The sequence below is a fragment of the Scyliorhinus torazame genome, chromosome 11 (genome assembly GCF_047496885.1).
Source record: "Scyliorhinus torazame isolate Kashiwa2021f chromosome 11, sScyTor2.1, whole genome shotgun sequence".
Lineage (NCBI taxonomy): Eukaryota > Metazoa > Chordata > Chondrichthyes > Carcharhiniformes > Scyliorhinidae > Scyliorhinus > Scyliorhinus torazame.
Window position 1 is genome coordinate 251,563,420 of NC_092717.1, and position 22,953 is coordinate 251,586,372.

A 22,953-nucleotide genomic window follows, 5' to 3' on the forward strand; every position below is an offset into this window, starting at 1 on the left:
GGGGTAGCCTATCAGGGGAAAACAGCAGCAGCCAGAGCAGTGGCACCACGGCTGGCTCTGATGTTCAGAAGGGAGGGTCAAAGCGCAGAAGAGTAATAGTAATAGGGGACTCTATAGTCAGGGGCACAGATAGGCGCTTCTGTGGACGTGAAAGAGACTCCAGGATGGTATGTTGCCTCCCTGGTGCCAGGGTCCAGGATGTCTCCGAACGGGTAGAGGGAATCCTGAAGGGGGAGGGCAAACAGGCAGAGGTCGTTGTACATATTGGTACTAACGACATAGGCAGGAAGGGGCATGAGGTCCTGCAGCAGGAGTTCAGGGAGCTAGGCAGAAAGTTAAAAGACAGGACCTCGAGGGTTGTAATCTCGGGATTACTCCCTGTGCCACGTGCCAGTGAGGCTAGAAATAGGAAGATAGAGCAGACAAACACGTGGCTAAACAGCTGGTGTAGGAGGGAGGGTTTCCGTTTTCTGGACCACTGGGAGCTCTTCCGGGGCAGGTGTGACCTGTATAAGATGGACGGGTTGCATCTAAACCGGAGAGGCATAAATATCCTGGCCGCGAGGTTTGCTAGTGTCACACGGGAGGGTTTAAACTAGTATGGCAGGGGGGTGGGCACGGGAGCAATAGGTCAGAAGGTGAGGGCATTGAGGGAGAACTAGGGAATAGGGACAGTGTGGCTCTGAGGCAGAGCAGACGGGGAAAAGTTGCTGAACACCGGGTCTGGTGGCCTGAAGTGCATATGTTTTAATGCAAGGAGCATTACGGGTAAGGCAGATGAACTTAGAGCTTGGATTACTACTTGGAACTATGATGTTGTTGCCATTACAGAGACCTGGTTGAGGGAAGGGCAGGATTGGCAGCTAAACGTTCCAGGATTTAGATGTTTCAGGCGGGATAGAGGGGGATGTAAAAGGGGAGGCGGAGTTGCGCTACTTGTTCGGGAGAATATCACAGCTATACTGCGAGAGGACACCTCAGAGGGCAGTGAGGCTATATGGGTAGAGATCAGGAATAAGAAGGGTGCAGTCACAATGTTGGGGGTATACTACAGGCCTCCCAACAGCCAGCGGGAGATAGAGGAGCAGATAGGTAGACAGATTTTGGAAAAGAGTAAAAACAACAGGGTTGTGGTGATGGGAGACTTCAACTTCCCCAATATTGACTGGGACTCACTTAGTGCCAGGGGCTTAGACGGGGCGGAGTTTGTAAGGAGCATCCAGGAGGGCTTCTTAAAACAATATGTAAACAGTCCAACTAGGGAAGGGGCGGTACTGGACCTGGTATTGGGGAATGAGCCCGGCCAGGTGGTAGATGTTTTAATTGGTGGAGCATATCGGTAACAGTGACCACAATTCAGTAAGTTTTAAAGTACTGGTGGACAAGGATAAGAGTGGTCCGAGGATGAATGTGCTAAATTGGGGGAAGGCTAATTATAACAATATTAGGCGGGAACTGAAGAACATAGATTGGGGGCGGATGTTTGAGGGCAAATCAACATCTGACATGTGGGAGGCTTTCAAGTGTCAGTTGAAAGGAATACAGGACAGGCATGTTCCTGTGAGGAAGAAAGATAAATACGGCAATTTTCGGGAACCTTGGATGACGAGTGATATTGTAGGCCTCGTCAAAAAGAAAAAGGAGGCATTTGTCAGGGCTAAAAGGCTGGGAACAGACGAAGCCTGTGTGGCATATAAGGAAAGTAGGAAGGAACTTAAGCAAGGAGTCAGGAGGGCTAGAAGGGGTCATGAAAAGTCATTGGCAAATAGGGTTAAGGAAAATCCCAAGGCTTTTTACACGTACATAAAAAGCAAGAGGGTAGCCAGGGAAAGGGTTGGCCCACTGAAGGATAGGCAAGGGAATCTATGTGTGGAGCCAGAGGAAATGGGCGAGGTACTAAATGAATACTTTGCATCAGTATTCACCAAAGAGAAGGAATTGGTAGATGTTGAGTCTGGAGAAGGGGGTGTAAATAGCCTGGGTCACATTGTGATCCAAAAAGACGAGGTGTTGGGTGTCTTAAAAAATATTAAGGTAGATAAGTCCCCAGGGCCTGATGGGATCTACCCCAGAATACTGAAGGAGGCTGGAGAGGAAATTGCTGAGGCCTTGACAGAAATCTTTGGATCCTCGCTGTCTTCAGGGGATGTCCCGGAGGACTGGAGAATAGCCAATGTTGTTCCTCTGTTTAAGAAGGGTAGCAAGGATAATCCCGGGAACTACAGGCCGGTGAGCCTTACTTCAGTGGTAGGGAAATTACTGGAGAGAATTCTTCGAGACAGGATCTACTCCCATTTGGAAGCAAATGGACGTATTAGTGAGAGGCAGCACGGTTTTGTGAAGGGGAGGTCGTGTCTCACTAACTTGATAGAGTTTTTCGAGGAGGTCACTAAGATGATTGATGCAGGTAGGGCAGTGGATGTTGTCTATATGGACTTCAGTAAGGCCTTTGACAAGGTCCCTCATGGTAGACTAGTACAAAAGGTGAAGTCACACGGGATCAGGGGTGAGCTGGCAAGGTGGATACAGAACTGGCTAGGCCATAGAAGGCAGAGGGTAGCAATGGAGGGATGCTTTTCTAATTGGAGGGCTGTGACCAGTGGTGTTCCACAGGGATCAGTGCTGGGACCTTTGCTCTTTGTAGTATATATAAATGATTTGGAGGAAAATGTAACTGGTCTGATTCGTAAGTTTGCAGACGACACAAAGGTTGGTGGAATTGCGGATAGCGATGAGGACTGTCTGAGGATACAGCAGGATTTAGATTGTCTGGAGACTTGGGCGGAGAGATGGCAGATGGAGTTTAATCCGGACAAATGTGAGGTAATGCATTTTGGAAGGGCTAATGCAGGTAGGGAATATACAGTGAATGGTAGAACCCTCAGGAGTATTGAAAGTCAAAGAGATCTAGGAGTACAGGTCCACAGGTCATTGAAAGGGGCAACACAGGTGGAGAAGGTAGTCAAGAAGGCATACGGCATGCTTGCCTTCATTGGCCGGGGCATTGAGTATAAGAATTGGCAAGTCATGTTGCAGCTGTATAGAACCTTAGTTAGGCCACACTTGGAGTATAGTGTTCAATTCTGGTCGCCACACTACCAGAAGGATGTGGAGGCTTTAGAGAGGGTGCAGAAGAGATTTACCAGAATGTTGCCTGGTATGGAGGGCATAAGCTATGAGGAGAGATTGAATAAACTCGGTTTGTTCTCACTGGAACGAAGGAGGTTGAGGGGCGACCTGATAGAGGTCTACAAAATTATGAGGGGCATAGACAGAGTGGATAGTAAGAGGCTTTTCCCCAGGGTAGAGGGGTCAATTACTAGGGGGCATAGGTTTAAGGTGAGAGGGGCAAGGTTTAGAGTAGATGTACGAGGCAAGTTTTTTACGCAGAGGGTAGTGGGTGCCTGGAACTCACTACCGGAGGAGGTAGTGGAAGCAGGGACGATAGGGACATTTAAGGGGCATCTTGACAAATATATGAATAGGATGGGAATAGAAGGATACGGACCCAGGAAGTGTAGAAGATTGTAGTTTAGTCGGGCAGTATGGTCGGCACGGGCTTGGAGGGCCGAAGGGCCTGTTCCTGTGCTGTACATTTCTTTGTTCTTTGTTCTTTGTTCTTTGTTCTTTGGATAGAGGATTAGTAAACTGAAAGAAAGAACAGAGTGGGGATAAATGGGTGTTTTCTGGTTGGTGATCAGTGGCTAGTGGTATGCGTCAGGGATCATTGTTTACAATTTACATCGATGATCTGGAGTTGGGGACCATGTGTAATGTGTCAAAGGTCACAGATGACACTAAGATGAATGGTAGAGCCAAGTGTGCAGAGGACACAAAGTCTGCAGAGGGATATAGATGGTTAAAGTGAGTGGGCAAGGGTCCGGCAGATGGAGTTCAATGTTGATAAATGTGAGGGCATTTAAAAGTTTATTGGATAAACATATGGATGATAATCGCATAGTGTAGGTTAGATGGCTTTTGTTTCGGTGCAACATCGTGGGCCGAAGGGCCTGTACTGCGCTGTATTGTTCTATGTTCTATGTTCTATGAGGTCATCCATTTTGGTCGGAATAGCAACACAATTATTTGAATGGTAAAACATTGCAGCATGCTGCTGTGCAGAGGGACCTGGGTGTCCTTGCGCATGAATCACAAAAAGTTGGTTTGCAGGTGCAGGAAGTAATTAAGAAAGCGAATGGAATTTTGTCCATTGCTAGAGGGATGGAGTTTAAAACCAGGGAGGTTGTGTTGCAGTTGTGTAGGGTGCTGGTGACTCTCCTTATTTGAGAAAGGATGTACTGACACTGGAGGGTGTACAGAGGAGATTTCCTCGGTTGATTCCGGAGTTGAGAGGATTGGCTTATGAGGAGTGACTGAGTAGACTGGGACGATACACATTGGAATTTAGAAGAATTAGTTTTTTAAAAATAGAAACGCAGAAAATTATGAAGGGAATAGAGAGGATCGAAGCAGGGAGGTTGTTCCCACTGGCGGGTGAAACTAGAACTAGGGGGCATAGCCTCAACATAAGGTGGACAGATTTATGACCGAGTTGAGGAGGAATATCTTCACCCAAAGGGTGGTGAATCTGTGGAATTCCTTGCCCAGTGATTTACGGCAAAGGTAGATAGTAAAGGAATAAAAGGTCTCGCTGAGCGGGCGGGTAAGTGGAGCTGAGTCCACAAAAAGATCAGCCATGACCTTATTGAATGGCGGGGCAGGCTCGAGGGGCCAGATGGCCGACTCCTGCTCCATGTTCTTATGTAATGTGTTTACAAGAACAGGTCAGAAGCTAGGAACCCTGCCACGAATAACTCGTCTCCTGCCTAACTCCCCAAAGCCTGTTCACCACCTACCAGGCACAAGTCAGGAGTGTGATGGGAAACTCTTCACTTGCTGGATGAGCGCAGCTCTAACAACACAAGAAGCTCAACACCATCCAGGACAAAGCTTGATTCCATCCACAAGTATTGACTTCCTCCAGCCGCCTACAAGATTCACTGCAAGAACTCACCAAGACTTCTTAGGTAGCATCTTCCAAGCTCACGACCACTGCCATCTAGATGGACAAAGGACCACAGATACCTGGGAACACCACCACCTGCAAGTTCCCCTCCAAGTCACTCCCCATTCTGACTTGGAATTCTTTTGCTGTCCTTCACCTTCGCTGGGTCAAAATCCTGGAACTCCGTCCCGAACAGCGCTGTGGTGTACGTACACCTCATGGCCTGCAGTGGTTCAAGAAAGCAGCTCACCACCCACCTTGAGGGCAATAGATGCTGGCCAAGCCAATCTTAAAGTCATCGAATCATACAGCACAGAAAAGGCAATTCAGCCCATCATGTCTGTGCCGGTCAAAAACAACCACCTAACTAAGGGGCAGCACGGTAGCATTGTGGATAGCACAATTGCTTCACAGCTCCAGGGTCCCAGGTTCGAATCCGGCTTGGGTCACTGTCTGTGCGGAGTCTGCACATCCTTCCCGTGTGTGCTTGGGTTTCCTCCGGGTGCTCCGGTTTCCTCCCACAGTCCAAAGATGTGCAGGTTCGGTGGATTGGCCATGCTAAATTGCCCCTAGTATCCAAAATTGCCCTTAGTGTTGGGTGGGGTTACTGGGTTGTGGGGATAGGGTAGAGGTGTGGACCTTGGGTAGGGTGCTCTTTCCAAGAGCCAGTGCAGACTCGATGGGCCGAATGGCCTCCTTCTGCACTGTAAATTCTATGATTCTATTCTAATCCCATTTCCCAGCACTGGGCCCACAGCCGTGTCTGCCCTGGATCACGATGCACATCTAAATACTTCTTAAATGTTATGAGGGTCTCTGCCTCCACCCCCCTTTCAGGCAGCGAGTCCCAGACTCCCGCCCCCTCTGGGGGAAAAGGTTTTCCCTCACATCCCCTCTAACCCTCCTGCCCCTTACCTTCAATCTCTGCCCCCTGGTCATTGACCCCTCCACCAAGGGGGAAAGTTTCTTCCTGTCCACTCTATCGATACCCCTCATAATTTTACACAGCTCGATCCTGTCCCCCCCTCAGTCTCCTCTGCTCCCAGGAAAACAACCCCAGTCTATCCAATCCCTCTCCATAACTAAAACTCTCCAGCCCAGGCAACATCCTGGTAAATCTCCTCTGCACTCTTTCCAGTGCTATCACATCCCCCTATAATGTGGATTCCAGAACTGCACACAATCCTTTAGCTGTGACCTAACCAACGTTTTATACAGTTCCAGCATAACCGTTGCCCTGAAACTGAAGCCCACATCCCTTGAATGAATAAAAACACCTGCCAGTTTTAGGCCCACTCACTTAACCTGCCCATAACCCTTTGCAGGCTCTTTTTATCCTCCTCACAACTTCCATTCCCGCCAATTTTGTATCATCCGCAAATTTGACTACAATATGCTCTGTCCCATTATCCAGATGATTGATATGGATTGTAACCTTGAATATGGATATGGATCCTTCCTGTGGCCCCCAATTAGAAACATAGAAAAACATTGAAAAAATAGGAGCAGGAGGAGGCCATTCGGCCCTTCAAGCCTGCTCTGCCGTTCATTATGATCATGGCTGATCATCCAACTCAATAACCTAATCCCGCTTTCCCCCATATCCTTTGATCTCTTTCACCCAAAGTGCTATAGCTAACTGGTTCTTGAAAACATACAATTGTTTTGGACTCAACTACTTCCTGTGGTAACGAATTCCACAGGCTCACCACTCTCTGGGTGAAGACACTTCTCCTCATCTCTGTGCTAAATGGTCTGCCCCGTATCCTCAGACTGTGACCCCTGGTTCTGGACCCACCCACCATCGGGAACATCCTTCCTGCATCTACCTTGTCCAGTCCTGTTAGAGTTTTATAGGTTTCTGAGATCCTCCCTAATTCTTCAGGTCATTTTATAACACTGAGGTACAGTACTGGTGGGGATGGGTCTGTCACTGTATAACACTGGGGTACAGTACTGGTGGGGACGGGTCTGTCACTATAACACTGAGGTACAGTACTGGTGGGGATGAGTCTGTCATGTATAACACTGGGGTACAGTACTGGTGGGGACGGGTCTGTCACTGTATAACACTGGGGTACAGTACTGGTGGGGATGGGTCTGTCACTGTATAATACTGTGGTACAGTACTGGTGGAGACGGATCTGTCACTATAACACTGGGATAAAGTACTGGTGGAGACGGGTCTGTCACTATAACACTGGGGTACAGTACTGGTGGGGATGGGTCTGTCACTGTATAACACTGGGGTACAGTACTGGTGGAGACGGGTCTGTCACTGTATAACACTGGGGTACAGTACTGGTGGGGATGGGTCTGTCACTGTATAACACTGGGATACAGTACTGGTGGAGACGGATCTGTCACTGTAACAATGGGGTACAGTACTGGTGGGGAAGGGTCTGTCACTATAAAACTGGGGTACAGTACTGGTGGGGACAGGTCTGTCACTGTATAACACTGGGGTACAGTACTGGTGGGGACGGATCTGTCACTGTATAACACTGGGATACAGTACTGGTTGGGACGGATCTGTCACTAACACTGGGGTACAGTACTGGTGGGGATGGGTCTGTCACTGTATAACACTGGGGTACAGTACTGGTGGAGACGGGTCTGTCACTGTATAACACTGGGGTACAGTACTGGTGGGGAAGGGTCTGTCACTGTATAACACTGGGATACAGTACTGGTGGAGACGGATCTGTCACTGTAACACTGGGGTACAGTACTGCTGGGGTAGGGTCTGTCACTGTATAACACTGGGGTACAGTACTGGTGGGGACGGGTCTGTCACTGTATAACACTGGGGTACAGTACTGGTGGGGACGGGTCTGTCACTGTATAACACTGGGGTACAGTACTGGTGGAGACGGTTCTGTCACTGTATAACACTGGGGTACAGTACTGGTGGGGACGGATCTGTCACTGTATAACACTGGGATACAGTACTGGTGGAGACGGATCTGTCACTAACACTGGGGTACAGTACTGGTGGGGATGGGTCTGTCACTGTATAACACTGGGGTACAGTACTGGTGGAGACGGGTCTGTCACTGTATAACACTGGGGTACAGTACTGGTGGGGACGGGTCTGTCACTGTATAACACTGGGATACAGTACTGGTGGAGACGGATCTGTCACTGTAACACTGGGGTACAGTACTGCTGGGGAAGGGTCTGTCACTATAACACTGGGGTACAGTACTGGTGGGGACAGGTCTGTCTCTGTATAACACTGGGGTACAGTACTGGTGGGGATGGGTCTGTCACTGTATAACACTGGGGTACAGTACTGGTGGGGATGGGTCTGTCACTGTATAATACTGTGGTACAGTACTGGTGGAGACGGATCTGTCACTATAACACTGGGATAAAGTACTGGTGGAGATGAGTCTGTCACTATAACACTGGGGTACAGTACTGGTGGGGATGGGTCTGTCACTGTATAACACTGGGGTACAGTACTGGTGGAGACGGTTCTGTCACTGTATAACACTGGGGTACAGTACTGGTGGGGACGGGTCTGTCACTGTATAACACTGGGGTACAGTACCGGTGGGGATGGGTCTGTCACTGTATAATACTGTGGTACAGTACTGGTGGAGACGGATCTGTCACTATAACACTGGGATAAAGTACTGGTGGAGACGGGTCTGTCACTATAACACTGGGGTACAGTACTGGTGGGGAAGGGTCTGTCACTGTAACACTGGGGTACAGTACTGGTGGAGACGGGTCTGTCACTGTATAACACTGGGGTACAGTACTGGTGGGGACGGGTCTGTCACTGTAACACTGGGGTACAGTACTGGTGGGGATGGGTCTGTCACTGTAACACTGGGGTACAGTACTGGTGGGGATGGGTCTGTCACTATAACACTGGGGTACAGTACTGGTGGAGACGGGTCTGTCACTGTATAACACTGTGGTACAGTACTGGTGGGGACGGGTCTGTCACTGTAACACTGGGGTACAGTACTGGTGGGGAAGGGTCTGTCACTATAACACTGGGGTACAGTACTGGTGGGGACGGGTCTGTCACTGTATAATACTGGGGTACAGTACTGGTGGAGACGGGTCTGTCACTATAACACTGGGGTACAGTACTGGTGGGGATGGGTCTGTCACTGTATAACACTGGGGTACAGTACTGGTGGGGATGGGTCTGTCACTGTATAACGCTGGGGTATAGTACTGGTGGGGACGGGACTGTCACTGTATAACACTGGGATACAGTACTGGTGGAGACGGATCTGTCACTGTATAACACTGGGATACAGTACTGGTGGGGAAGGGTCTGTCACTGTATAACACTGGGGTACAGTACTGGTGGGGATGGGTCTGTCACTGTATAACACTGGGGTACAGCACTGGTGGAGACGGTTCTGTCACTGTATAACACTGGGGTACAGTACTGGTGGGGACGGGTCTGTCACTGTATAACACTGGGGTACAGTACCGGTGGGGATGGGTCTGTCACTGTATAATACTGTGGTACAGTACTGGTGGGGACGGGTCTGTCACTGTATAAAACTGGGGTACAGCACTGGTGGAGACGGGTCTGTCACGATAACACTGGGATAAAGTACTGGTGGAGATGGGTCTGTCACTATAACACTGGGGTACAGTACTGGTGGGGATGGGTCTGTCACTGTATAACACTGGGGTACAGCACTGGTGGAGACGGTTCTGTCACTGTATAACACTGGGGTACAGTACTGGTGGGGCCGGGTCTGTCACTGTATAACACTGGGGTACAGTACCGGTGGGGCCGGGTCTGTCACTGTATAACACTGGGGTACAGTACCGGTGGGGATGGGTCTGTCACTGTGTAACACTGTGGTACAGTACTGGTGGGGACGGGTCTGTCACTGTATAACACTGGGATAAAGTACTGGTGGAGACGGGTCTGTCACTATAACACTGGGGTACAGTACTGGTGGGGATGGGTCTGTCACTGTAACACTGGGGTACAGTACTGGTGGGGAAGGGTCTGTCACTGTATAACACTGGGGTACAGTACTGGTGGGGACGGGTCTGTCACTGTATAACACTGGGATACAGTACTGGTGGAGACGGATCTGTCACTGTAACACTGGGGTACAGTACTGCTGGGGAAGGGTCTGTCACTATAACACTGGGGTACAGTACTGGTGGGGACAGGTCTGTCTCTGTATAACACTGGGGTACAGTACTGGTGGGGATGGGTCTGTCACTGTATAACACTGGGGTACAGTACTGGTGGGGATGGGTCTGTCACTGTATAATACTGTGGTACAGTACTGGTGGAGACGGATCTGTCACTATAACACTGGGATAAAGTACTGGTGGAGATGAGTCTGTCACTATAACACTGGGGTACAGTACTGGTGGGGATGGGTCTGTCACTGTATAACACTGGGGTACAGTACTGGTGGAGACGGTTCTGTCACTGTATAACACTGGGGTACAGTACTGGTGGGGACGGGTCTGTCACTGTATAACACTGGGGTACAGTACCGGTGGGGATGGGTCTGTCACTGTATAATACTGTGGTACAGTACTGGTGGAGACGGATCTGTCACTATAACACTGGGATAAAGTACTGGTGGAGACGGGTCTGTCACTATAACACTGGGGTACAGTACTGGTGGGGAAGGGTCTGTCACTGTAACACTGGGGTACAGTACTGGTGGAGACGGGTCTGTCACTGTATAACACTGGGGTACAGTACTGGTGGGGACGGGTCTGTCACTGTAACACTGGGGTACAGTACTGGTGGGGATGGGTCTGTCACTGTAACACTGGGGTACAGTACTGGTGGGGATGGGTCTGTCACTATAACACTGGGGTACAGTACTGGTGGAGACGGGTCTGTCACTGTATAACACTGTGGTACAGTACTGGTGGGGACGGGTCTGTCACTGTAACACTGGGGTACAGTACTGGTGGGGAAGGGTCTGTCACTATAACACTGGGGTACAGTACTGGTGGGGACGGGTCTGTCACTGTATAATACTGGGGTACAGTACTGGTGGAGACGGGTCTGTCACTATAACACTGGGGTACAGTACTGGTGGGGATGGGTCTGTCACTGTATAACACTGGGGTACAGTACTGGTGGGGATGGGTCTGTCACTGTATAACGCTGGGGTATAGTACTGGTGGGGACGGGACTGTCACTGTATAACACTGGGATACAGTACTGGTGGAGACGGATCTGTCACTGTATAACACTGGGATACAGTACTGGTGGGGAAGGGTCTGTCACTGTATAAAACTGGGGTACAGTACTGGTGGGGATGGGTCTGTCACTGTATAACACTGGGGTACAGCACTGGTGGAGACGGTTCTGTCACTGTATAACACTGGGGTACAGTACTGGTGGGGCCGGGTCTGTCACTGTATAACACTGGGGTACAGTACCGGTGGGGCCGGGTCTGTCACTGTATAACACTGGGGTACAGTACCGGTGGGGATGGGTCTGTCACTGTGTAACACTGTGGTACAGTACTGGTGGGGACGGGTCTGTCACTGTATAACACTGGGATAAAGTACTGGTGGAGACGGGTCTGTCACTATAACACTGGGGTACAGTACTGGTGGGGATGGGTCTGTCACTGTAACACTGGGGTACAGTACTGGTGGGGAAGGGTCTGTCACTGTATAACACTGGGGTACAGTACTGGTGGGGATGGGTCTGTCACTGTAACACTGGGGTACAGTACTGGTGGGGAAGGGTCTGTCACTGTATAACACTGGGGTACAGTACTGGTGGGGATGGGTCTGTCACTGTATAACACTGGGGTACAGCACTGGTGGGGATGGGTCTGCCACTGTATAACACTGGGGTACAGTACTGGTGGGGACGGGTCTGTCACTGTATAACACTGGGATACAGTACTGGTGGAGACGGATTTGTCACTGTAACACTGGGGTACAGTACTGGTGGCGATGGGTCTGTCACTGTATAACATTGGGGTACAGTACTGGTGGAGACGGGTCTGTCACTGTATAACACTGGGGTACAGTACTGGTGGGGACCGGTCTGTCACTGTGTAACACTGGGATACAGTACTGGTGGGGAAGGGTCTGTCACTGTATAAAACTGGGGTACAGTACTGGTGGGGACAGGTCTGTCACTGTATAACACTGGGGTACAGTACTGGTGGGGACGGGTCTGTCACTGTATAACACTGGGGTACAGTACTGGTGGGGACGGGTCTGTCACTGTATAACACTGGGGTACAGTACTGGTGGGGATGGGTCTGTCACTGTATAACACTGGGGTACAGTACTGGTGGGGATGGGTCTGTCACTGTATAACACTGGGGTACAGTACTGGTGGAGACGGGTCTGTCACTATAACACTGGGGTACAGTACTGTTGGGGATGAGTCTGTCACTGTATAACACTGGGGTACAGTACTGGTGGAGTCGGATCTGTCACTGTATAACACTGGGATACAGTACTGGTGGGGAAGGGTCTGTCACTGTATAAAACTGGGGTACAGTACTGGTGGGGACGGGTCTGTCACTGTATAACACTGGGGTACAGTACTGGTGGGGACGGGTCTGTCACTGTATAACACTGAGGTACAGTACTGGTGGGGACGGGTCTGTCACTGTATAACACTGGGGTACAGTACTGGTGGGGACGGGTCTGTCACTGTATAACACTGGGGTACAGTACTGGTGGGGACGGGTCTGTCACTGTATAATACTGTGGTACAGTACTGGTGGAGACGGATCTGTCACTATAACACTGGGATAAAGTACTGGTGGAGACGGGTCTGTCACTGTATAACACTGGGGTACAGTACTGGTGGAGTCGGATCTGTCACTGTATAACACTGGGGTACAGTACTGGTGGGGACGGCCAGTCACTATAACACTGGGGTACTGTACTGGTGGGGACGGGTCTGTCACTATAACACTGGGGTACAGTACTGGTGGGGACGGGTCTGTCACTGTATAACACTGGGGTACAGTACTGGTGGGGACGGCCAGTCACTATAACACTGGGGTACAGTACTGGTGAGGATGGGTCTGTCATTCTATAATACTGGGGTACTGTACTTAAAAAATAAATAAATAAATTTAGAGTACCCAATTCATTTTTTCCAATTGAGGGGCAATTTACCGTGGCCAATCCACCTATCCTACACATCTGTGGGTTGTGGGGGTGAAACCCACGCAAACACGGGGAGAATGTGCAAACCACACGGACAGTGACCCAGAGCCGGGATCGAACCTGGGACCTCGGTGCTGTGAGACAGCAGGGCTAACCCACTGCGCCACCGTGCTGCCCTGGGGTACAGTACTTCTGTGATATGCATGGCACAGTATAACATGGGGCACAGTGGGTGGGAATGGCTCTGTTACTGTAAACCACTGAGTTCTAATCCTGGTTTGCACAGGCCTGTCACTGGGTAGAAGTGGGATACAATACTAGTTGGGGTTTCCTCCGGGTGCTCCGGTTTCCTCCCACAAGTCCCGAAAGACGTGCTGTTAGGTGAATTGGACATTCTGAATTCTCCCTCTATGTACCCGAACAGGCACCGGAATGTGGCGACTAGGGGATTTTCATAGTAGCTTCATTGCAGTGTTAATGCAAGCCTTCTTGTGACACTAATGAAGATTATTAGATTATTGTAACTAAAATTTCACAGAATAATTCAGTGCAGAAGATGCTCTTCTGCCCATTGAGTCTGCACCAATACATGAAAAACACCTGACCTGTCTAGCTAATCCCATTGGCCAGCACTTGGCCCATAGCCTCGAATATTATGACGTGCCGAGTGCTCATCCAGGTGCTTTTTAAAGGATGTGAGGCAACCCGCCTCCACCACCCTCCCAGGCAGCACGTTCCAGACCCTCACCACCCTCCCAGGCAGCACGTTCCAGACCCTCACCACCCTCCCAGGCCGTGCGTTCCAGACCCTCACCACCCTCCCAGGCAGCATGTTCCAGACCCTCACCACCCTCCCAGGCCGTGCGTTCCAGACCCTCACCACCCTCCCAGGCAGCACGTTCCAGACCCTCACCACCCTCCCAGGCCGTGCGTTCCAGACCCTCACCACCCTCCCAGGCCGTGCGTTCCAGACCCTCACCACCCTCCCAGGCAGCACGTTCCAGACCCTCACCACCCTCCCAGGCCGTGCGTTCCAGACCCTCACCACCCTCCCAGGCAGCACGTTCCAGACCCTCACCACCCTCCCAGGCAGCACGTTCCAGACCCTCACCACCCTCCCAGGCAGTGCGTTCCAGACCCTCACCACCCTCCCAGGCCGTGCGTTCCAGACCCTCACCACCCTCCCAGGCAGCACGTTCCAGACCCTCACCACCCTCCCAGGCCGTGCGTTCCAGACCCTCACCACCCTCCCAGGCAGTGCGTTCCAGACCCTCACCACCCTCCCAGGCCGTGCGTTCCAGACCCTCACCACCCTCCCAGGCTGTGCGTTCCAGACCCTCACCACCCTCTGGGTAAAAACATTTTGCCTCAAATCCACCGTAAACCTCCCACCCCTCACCTTGAACTTGTGTCCCCCTCATAACTGACCCTTCCACAAAGGGGAACAGCTGCTCCCTATCCACCCTGTCCATGCCCCTCATAACCTTGTCCACCTCGATCAGGTCGCCCCTCAGTCTTCTCTGCTCCAGTGAAAACAACCCAAGCCTATCCAACCTCTCTTCATAACTGAAATGTCCCATCCAGGCACCGTCCTGGTGAATCTCCTCTGCACCCCCTCCAGTACAGTCACATCCTTCCTATAATGTGACGACCAGAATTGCACACACTGCTCCAGCTGTGGCCTCACCAAAGTTCTGTACAACTCCAACATGACCTCCCTGCTTTTGTAATCTATTCCACGATTGATAAAGGCAAGTGTCCCATATGCCTTTTTCATCACCCCATTAACCTGCCCTTCTGCCTTCAGAGATCTCTGGACAAACACTCCAAGGTCCCTTTGTTCCTCGGAACTACCCAGTGCCCGGCCATTTGTTGAATACTTTCTTGTCTCATTATTCCTTCCAAAGTGTATCACCTCACTTTTCAGGGTTAAATGTCTCTGCTGACTAGTTGCCTTTTACTCAGGTTGTTGAATTCTCCGACCTTGAGTGTGGCCTTGCTGTGTTGACGCAGCCTGTGCTCAGTTTTCCATGTTGGATGAGATGAGTGAAGTTTCACTGAATTCGGGTATGTTTTATGATAATAAATGTGATGCTTTATTGTTCTGAGTTGTCTGCCCCACTTTGTTCTTTTCCAGGTTTCTGCTGTTTTCCACACTCCCTCGAGGTGAGCGATACCTAAGATGCAAAGGTTGCCTGTGCGCTGCTTCAGTTCTCTGCTGCCAAGGAGTGAGAGCGTTCTGCTGTTAGACGGACTGACCCATCTCAGCCTGAACTGCATTCTCCGCTTCCTCCATCAGGCCTGCTGCCCAGCTGCCTGCCTGTTGAGGAGCCTGGGTGCCATGTACACGGCTCGCTATCACGCCTGCAAGCCGCACATTTGGGCCGCCTATCCGGAACATTTCCCTCATCTGTACCAGGGGAGACAGAATGGGCACAAGCCTCATCATCATCACCACCATCACCACCACCACCATCGCACCAAGAAGAAAACCTGGAATTTCATCCATGAGAAGATGAGCTATGACACTTTCTTCACCATGAAGAGGCTGATTGACCGTTCGAGGACCGTGGGGGAGGTGCTGCGCTGGGTGACACAGAACCCTGGCAAAATCTCCTACAATCATTACCCCATTGCCTTGCAGAAAATTGGCCAGATCCTGCAGCAGCTGCCTGGAGGATCCACCGGAGAGGCGTACCACAGCCAGATGTTGGAGCTCGAAGATTTCCAGACACTCTGTGAATCCATCGTGAGCGACTGCTCCAAGTTTGACAATTTCAGCATTGTGAATTGTTTGTACGCTGTCGCCGCTTTAGGTAAGAAACAGCCTCAGTTCCGTCTTTTCCATCCAATCCCCATTTAGGATAACTGAAAGCCATGTACCAGATGGGATTTGAAATGTTTCTGCCCGAAGTCACATTGGGGGGGGGGGTGGGGGGTCTTTATAAAGCTGACTTTTTTGCCAGATGTTTTGTAGATGGTGCAGACTCCAACCCGAAGGAGGATTGTTGAGGGACAGTATTCAGAAATATTCAGATATACAGTGAATGGGGAATATTTCCCCTGACGGGTTCTTAATTTAAAATCCTCACTGGATTGGGAGAAATTCCTTTTCACAGAAAAATACAGTGCAGGAACTCTCCCCCAGTTCCATATCTCGTTCTCTTGGGTGAAGACAGATGTATTCATTTAACATCCTCCCATGTCCTCTGGCTCCACCCACAGATTCCCCCCTTGGCCCCTAACTAAAGGGCCCTACTTTTTCCCCAGTTACCCTCTTCCCATTGATATACTTATAGAATATCTTGGGATTTTCCCTACTTTAACCACCCAGAGCTTTCTCATCTCTTTGCTCTCCCAATTGCTGTCTTAAGCTCCATCCTGCACTTTCTGTACTCCACTGATGCCTCTGTTGATTTGATCCCTTTGTACTTATTACAATCCTCTCTCATCCTTCTCATTGTATTCTGAATATCTCTGGCCATCCATGGTTCTCTGGGTTTGTTACTCCTAGCTAACTAGCTGGCTTTGAAAGCAGACCAAGGCAAGCCAGCAGCACGGTTCAATTCCCGTACCAGCCTCCCCGAACAGGCGCCGGAATGTGGCGACTAGGGGCTTTTCACAGTAACTTCATTTGAAGCCTACTTGTGACAATAAGCGATTTTCATTTCATTCATTTCATTTCATTCAGCCCATCAGGCCTGCACTGGCACTTGGAAAGAGCACCCTGCTTAAGCCCACACCTCCACCCCATCCCCGTAATGCAGTATCCCCACCTAACCTTTTGTTTGCTAAGGGGCAATTTAGCGTGGCCAATCCACCGAACCACATCTTTGGACTGTGGGAGGAAACCGGAGCACCCGGAGGAAACCCACGCAGACACGGGGAGAACGTGCAGACTCAACAGTTTTTTTTATTTTTTGAGGACATTAACAGTGCGGTAGATAACGAGGAGCCAACGGATGTGGTATACCTGGATTTCCAGAAAGCTTTTGACAAGATGCTACACAAAAGGTTGCTGCATGAGATAAAGATGCATGGCATTAAGGGCAAAGTAGTAGCATGGATAGAGGATTGGTTAATTAATAGAAAGCAAAGAGTGGGGATTAATGGGTGTTTCTCTGGTTCGCAATCAGTAGCTAGTGGTGTCCCTCAGGGATCAGTGTTGGGCCCACAACTGTTCACAATTTACAGAGATGATTTGGAGTTGGGGACCAAGGGCAATGTGTCCAAGTTTACAGACGACACTAAGATGAGTGGTAAAGTAAAAGTGCAGAGAATACTGGAAGTCTGCAGAGGGATTTGGATCGGCTAAGTGAATGGGCTAGGGTCTGGCAGATGGAATACAATGTTGACAAATGTGAGGTTATGCATTTTGGTAGGAATAACCGCATAAGGGATTATTATTTAAATGATAAAATATTAAAACATGCTGCTGTGCAGAGAGTGTGCTAGTGCATGAGTCGCAAAAAGTTGATTTACAGGTGCAACAGGTGATTACGAAGGCAAATGGAGTTTTGTCCTTCATTGCTAGAGGGATGGAGTTTAAGACTAGGGAGGTAATGCTGCAATTGTATAAGGTGTTAGTGAGACCACACCTGGAGTATTGTGTTCAGTTTTGGTCTCCTTACCTGAGAAAGGATGTACTGGCGCTGGAGGGTGTGCAGAGGAGATTCACTAGGTTAATCCCAGAGTTGAGGGGGTTGGATTACGAGGAGAGGTTGAGTAGACTGGGACTGTACTCGTTGGAATTTAGAAGGATGCAGGGGGATCTTATAGGAACATATAAAATTATGAAGGGAATAGATAGGATAGATGCGGGCAGGTTGTTTCCACTGGCGGGTGAAAGCAGAACTAGGGGGCGTAGCCTCAAAATAAGGGGAGGTAGATTTAAGACTGAGTTTAGGAGGAACCTCTTCACCCAAAGAGTTGTGAATCTATGGAATTTCATGCCCAGTGAAGCAGTAGAGGCTCCTTCATTAAATGTTTTTATGATAAAGATAGATTTTTGAAGAATAAAGGAATAAAGGGTTATGGTGTTCGGGCTGGAAAGTGGAGCTGAGTCCACAAAAGATCATGCCATGATTTCATTGAATGACGGAGCAGGCTCGAGGGGCCAGGTGTCCTACCCCTGCTCCTAGTTCTTATGTTCTTATGAAGGGACAGAAGATATTGTTGCTAAATTTACTGATGACAAAAAGATAGGTCGGAAACGAAGTTGTGAAGAGGACGTAAGGAGACTCCACAGGGAGATAGGCTGAGTGCGTAGCAGAAATTTGGAAAATGGTGTACAATGGGCAGCATGGTAGCACAGTGGTTAGCATGGTTGCTTCATAGCTCCAGGGTCCCAGGTTGGATTTCCGGCTTGATCACTGTCTGTGCGGAGTCTGCGCGTTCTCCCCGTGTCTGCGTAGGTTTCCTCCAGGGGCTCCGGTTTCCTCCCACAAGTCCCGAAAAACGGGCTGTTAGGTAATTTGGACATTCTGAATTCTCCCTCCGTGTACCAGAACAGGTAGCCGGAGTGTGTCAACTAGGGGCTTTTCACAGTAACTTCATTGCAGTGTTAATGTCAGCCTACTTGTGACAATAAAGATTCTTAAAATTAATTATAATGTGGACAAATGTGAAATTGCACATTTTGGCAGGAGGAATAAAAAAGCTTATCCTGGCGAGAGATTGCAGAGCTCGGCGATTCAGAGGGATCTGGGTGTCCTAGTGCATGAATCGTAATAGTATGCAGGTCTAGCAAGTAATCGGAAAAGCTAATGGAATGTCGTCGTTAATTGCATTGATTACAAAAGTAGGGAGGTAATACTTCAGTTGTACAGGATATAAGTACTGCGTAAAATCTTGGTCTCCTTATATAAGGAAGGATATGAATGCATTGGAAGCAGTTCAGCGAATCTTTACCAGACTAATACCAGGAATGCGTGGGTTGTCTTATGAGGAAAGTTTGGACGGGTTAGGCTCATGTTTGCTGGAGTTCAGAAGAGTAAGAGGCGACTTGATTGAAGCGTATAAGATCCTGAGGGGTGTTAACAGGGTGGATGTGGAGAGGATGTTTCCTCTTGTGGGGGAATCTAGAACCAGGGGTCACTGCTTAAAAATAAGGGGTTGCTCATTTCAGACGGATAGGAGAACAATTCTTTCTCTGAATGTTGGGTCTTTGGAAACTCACTTCCTCATAATCCGGTGGCAGCAGAGACTTTGAATATCTTTACAGCAGAGGTTGAAATTAGCCAAACTAAAATTTAAGAGCCACTATATGAACATGAGAATTAGGAGCAGGAGTGGGCCATTTGCCCCTCGAGCCTGCCCCGCCATTCAACACGATCATGGCCGATCTTTTTGTGGACTCAGCTCCACTTTCCCGCCCACTCAACGTAACCGTTTATTCCTTTACTGTTCAAAAATCTATCTACCTTTGCCTTAAAAACATTTAACGAGGTCGCCTAAACTGCTTCACTGGGCAGGAAATTCTACAGATTCACAACCCTTTGGGTGAAGAAGTTCCTCCTCAACTCAGTCCGAAATCTACTTCCCCTTATGTTGAGGCTATGCCCCCTAGTTCAGCTTTCACCCGCCAGTGGAAACAACCTGCCCGCATCGATCCTATCTATTCCCTTCATAATTTTATGTTTCTCTAAGATCCTCCCTCATTCTTCCAAATTCCAATGATTATAGTGTTTTTTAAAATCTTTTTTGTCAAAAGTAGGCTTACATTAACACTGCAATTAAGTTACTGTGAAAATCCCCTAGTTGCCACATTCTGGCGGATGTTCGGGTACACAGAGCGAGAATTCAGAATGTCCAAATTACCTAACCTGCACATCTTTCGGGACTTCTGGGAGGAAACCGCAGCACCCGAAGGAAACCCACATAGACGCAGGGAGAATGTGCAGACTCTGCACAGACAGTGACCCAGGCCAGGAATTGAACCTGGGACCTTGGAGCTGTGAAGCAACAGTCTACTTAGTCTCTCCTCATAAGCCATTCCTCTCAACTCCGGAATCAACCTAGTGAATCTCCTCTGACACCTCCAGTGCCAATACATCCTTTCTCAAGTAAGGAGACCAAAACTGTACACAGTACTCACTCACCAGCACCCTATACAACTGCAACAGAACCTCCCTGTTTTTAAACTCCATCCCTCTAGCAATGGACAAAATTCCATTCGCCGCCTTAATTACTTGCTGCACCTGCAAACCAACTTTTTGTGATTCATGCGCAAGGACACCCAGATCCCTCTGCACAGCAGCATGCTGCAATCTTTTACCATTTAAATAATTGTGTTGCTATTCCGACCAAAATGGATGACATCACATTTATCAACATCGAACTCCATCTGCCGGACCCTTGCCCACTCACTTTAACCATCTATATACCTCTGCAGACTTTGTGTCCTCTGCACACTTGGCTCTACCATTCATCTTAGTGTCATCTGCGACCTTTGACACATTACACTTGGTCCCCAAGTCCAGATCATCTATGTAAATTGTAAACAATTGCAGACCCAGCACTGATCCCTGAGGCACACCTCTAGCCACTGATCACCAACCAGAAAATCACCTATTTATTCCCACTATTTTCTTTCTGTCAGTTAACCAATCCTCTATCCGTGTTAATACATTTATCGTAATACATTACACCTTCATCTTATGCAGCGGCCTTTTGTGCGGCACCTTGTTGAATGCCTTCTGGAAATCCAGATACACCACATCCACCGGTTCCCCATTGTCCACCGTGCTCGTAATGTCCTCAAAGAATTCCAGTAAATTCCAAACATGACCCGCCTCTCATGAACACATGTTGCATCTACCGGACAAGGCCCCAGTTGCTAAGCAACACATTTCTCTGCTGGCCTATTTATTCTTCACACCATCGCCCTTGGAAAGCAAGTGTGTGAAAGGTTATTCGGGGGCAGGTGGGAATAGGGAAGAGGTTACAGTCAGATCAGCCATAATCTTGTTGAATGGTGGAGTGGGACCCCGTGACCTACTCCTGTTTCTAATTTGTCTATTTGTACCCCTTTGGAAAACCAAATACACTTCATCTATTGGTTCCCTCTTATCCATCATGCTCGTTTCATCCTCAAAGAACTTCAATGAAGTTATAAACAGTGGCATATGTGCAGTGTTGGAGTGAGAACGGATTAAGTGAGATAGATATTAGAGATGAGAGGCTCCAATTATAAAGGGAGACAAGGGGGATTGTGTTCGGAAAATGAAGATAATTTTAAAGGATTTATACTTGTGTTGGTAAACATTACAAATAAAGTATAGTTTTAAGTGGGCTTAATTTCATGTTTCTGTGCTTGGAAACGTAAAACCTATAGTTAGATTCATGCTGGACAAAGGTGTTTCTATGTGTCAGGGCTGGTTAAGTTCCAACTGCGTTTCTACTCCAACTGTGGGTGGCCCGGTAGCACAGTGGTTAGCACTGTTGCTTCACAGGGCCAGGGACCCGGGTTTGATTTCCGGCTTGGATCACTGTGTGCGGAGCCTGCACGTTCTCCCCGTGTCTGCGTGGGTTTCCTCCAGGTTCTCCGGTTTCCTCCCATTCGTCCGGTTTCGTCCCAAAAGACATGTTTGTTAGGTGAACTGGACATTCTGAATTCTCCCTCTGTGTACCCGAACAGGTGCAGGAATGTGGCGACTAGGGGATTTTCACTGTAATTTCATTGCCGTGTTAATTTAAGCCTACTTGTGACACTAATAAAGATTATTCTTATTGTGCTTAGAGAGGGCTACGGTGTGAAGAATAAATAGGTCAGTAGAGGAATGCAATGTTGCTTAGCAACTGGAGTGTTGTAAGGTAGTGAAGGTTTTAGGTTCTCGTTTGGCAATTTTGATTGCTGCTGGAGACAGGATCTCGGGGAGTGAACATCTCTCAACTCGGCCAGAATAAAGACTGGACAGGACGGGGGCTGCAAGAGGAAGGCTTCCTAAAGTACAAGTTACAGTCCAGATAACCAGGGAATTGGGACAGAAGGAAAGCTGAATTCTTCTGAACCATATCTTGGTCTCTGATCACTTAACTTATTATATTATTATTATACAATTGTTTATAAATATGGAAAATGCAAATAAAAAGATTTTCTTTTTTAAATTTAGCATGTCCAATCCACCTGCCCCACACATCTTTGGGTTGTGGGGAGAAACCCACGCAGACACTGGGAGAATGTGCAAACTCCACACGGAGAGTGACCCAGAGCCGGGATCGAACCTGGGACCTCGGCGCCGTGAAGCAGCAGCGCTAACCCACTGCGCCACCGTGCTGCCCAACTGCCGCCTTAACTAATAATGCAATGGGTGTCACGGTTGAACAATGGTTAGCACTGTTGCTTCACAGCTCCAGGGTCCCAGGTTCAATTCCCGGCTTGGGTCACTGTCTGTGCGGAGTCTTAACGTTCTCCTCGTGTCTGCGTGGGTTTCCTCCGGGTGCTCCGGTTTCTTCCAACAAGGTCCCAAAAGACATACTTGTTCGGTGAATTGGACATTCTCCCTCAGTGTACCCGAACAGGTGCCGGAATGTGGCGACTAGGGAATTTTCACAGTAACTTCATTGCAGTGTTAATGTAAGCCTACTTGTGACATGAATAAAGATTATTATTATTATTATCAATTATTATTTTTATGTCTCCTCCTCTTCTACCCCCTCCTCTGCCTTGCCTGAAGATTCTATATCCCGGAAAGTTGAGCTGCCAATCCTGCCCCTCACTCAACCACGTCTCCGTGATGGCTATTATATCATAATTACACATGTCTATCATCACCCTTAACTCATCCATTTTACCGTTAATATTTCTGGCATTAAAGTAGAGGCCTTCCAGC

General features: G+C 48.9%; 1 protein-coding gene across 1 annotated transcript in view; it reads left to right on the forward strand.

The window, feature by feature from the left end:
* The first annotated feature begins 15,263 nt into the window (after window positions 1-15,263).
* The window catches only part of fastk (Fas-activated serine/threonine kinase), a 107,945-nt gene continuing 100,255 nt past the window's right edge, over window positions 15,264-22,953 (forward strand). The window contains exon 1 of the mRNA XM_072468564.1: window positions 15,264-15,936. Within this exon, the coding sequence (XP_072324665.1) occupies window positions 15,303-15,936 (634 nt within the window). The 5' untranslated portion in view covers window positions 15,264-15,302. The remainder of the gene's footprint in view (window positions 15,937-22,953) is intronic.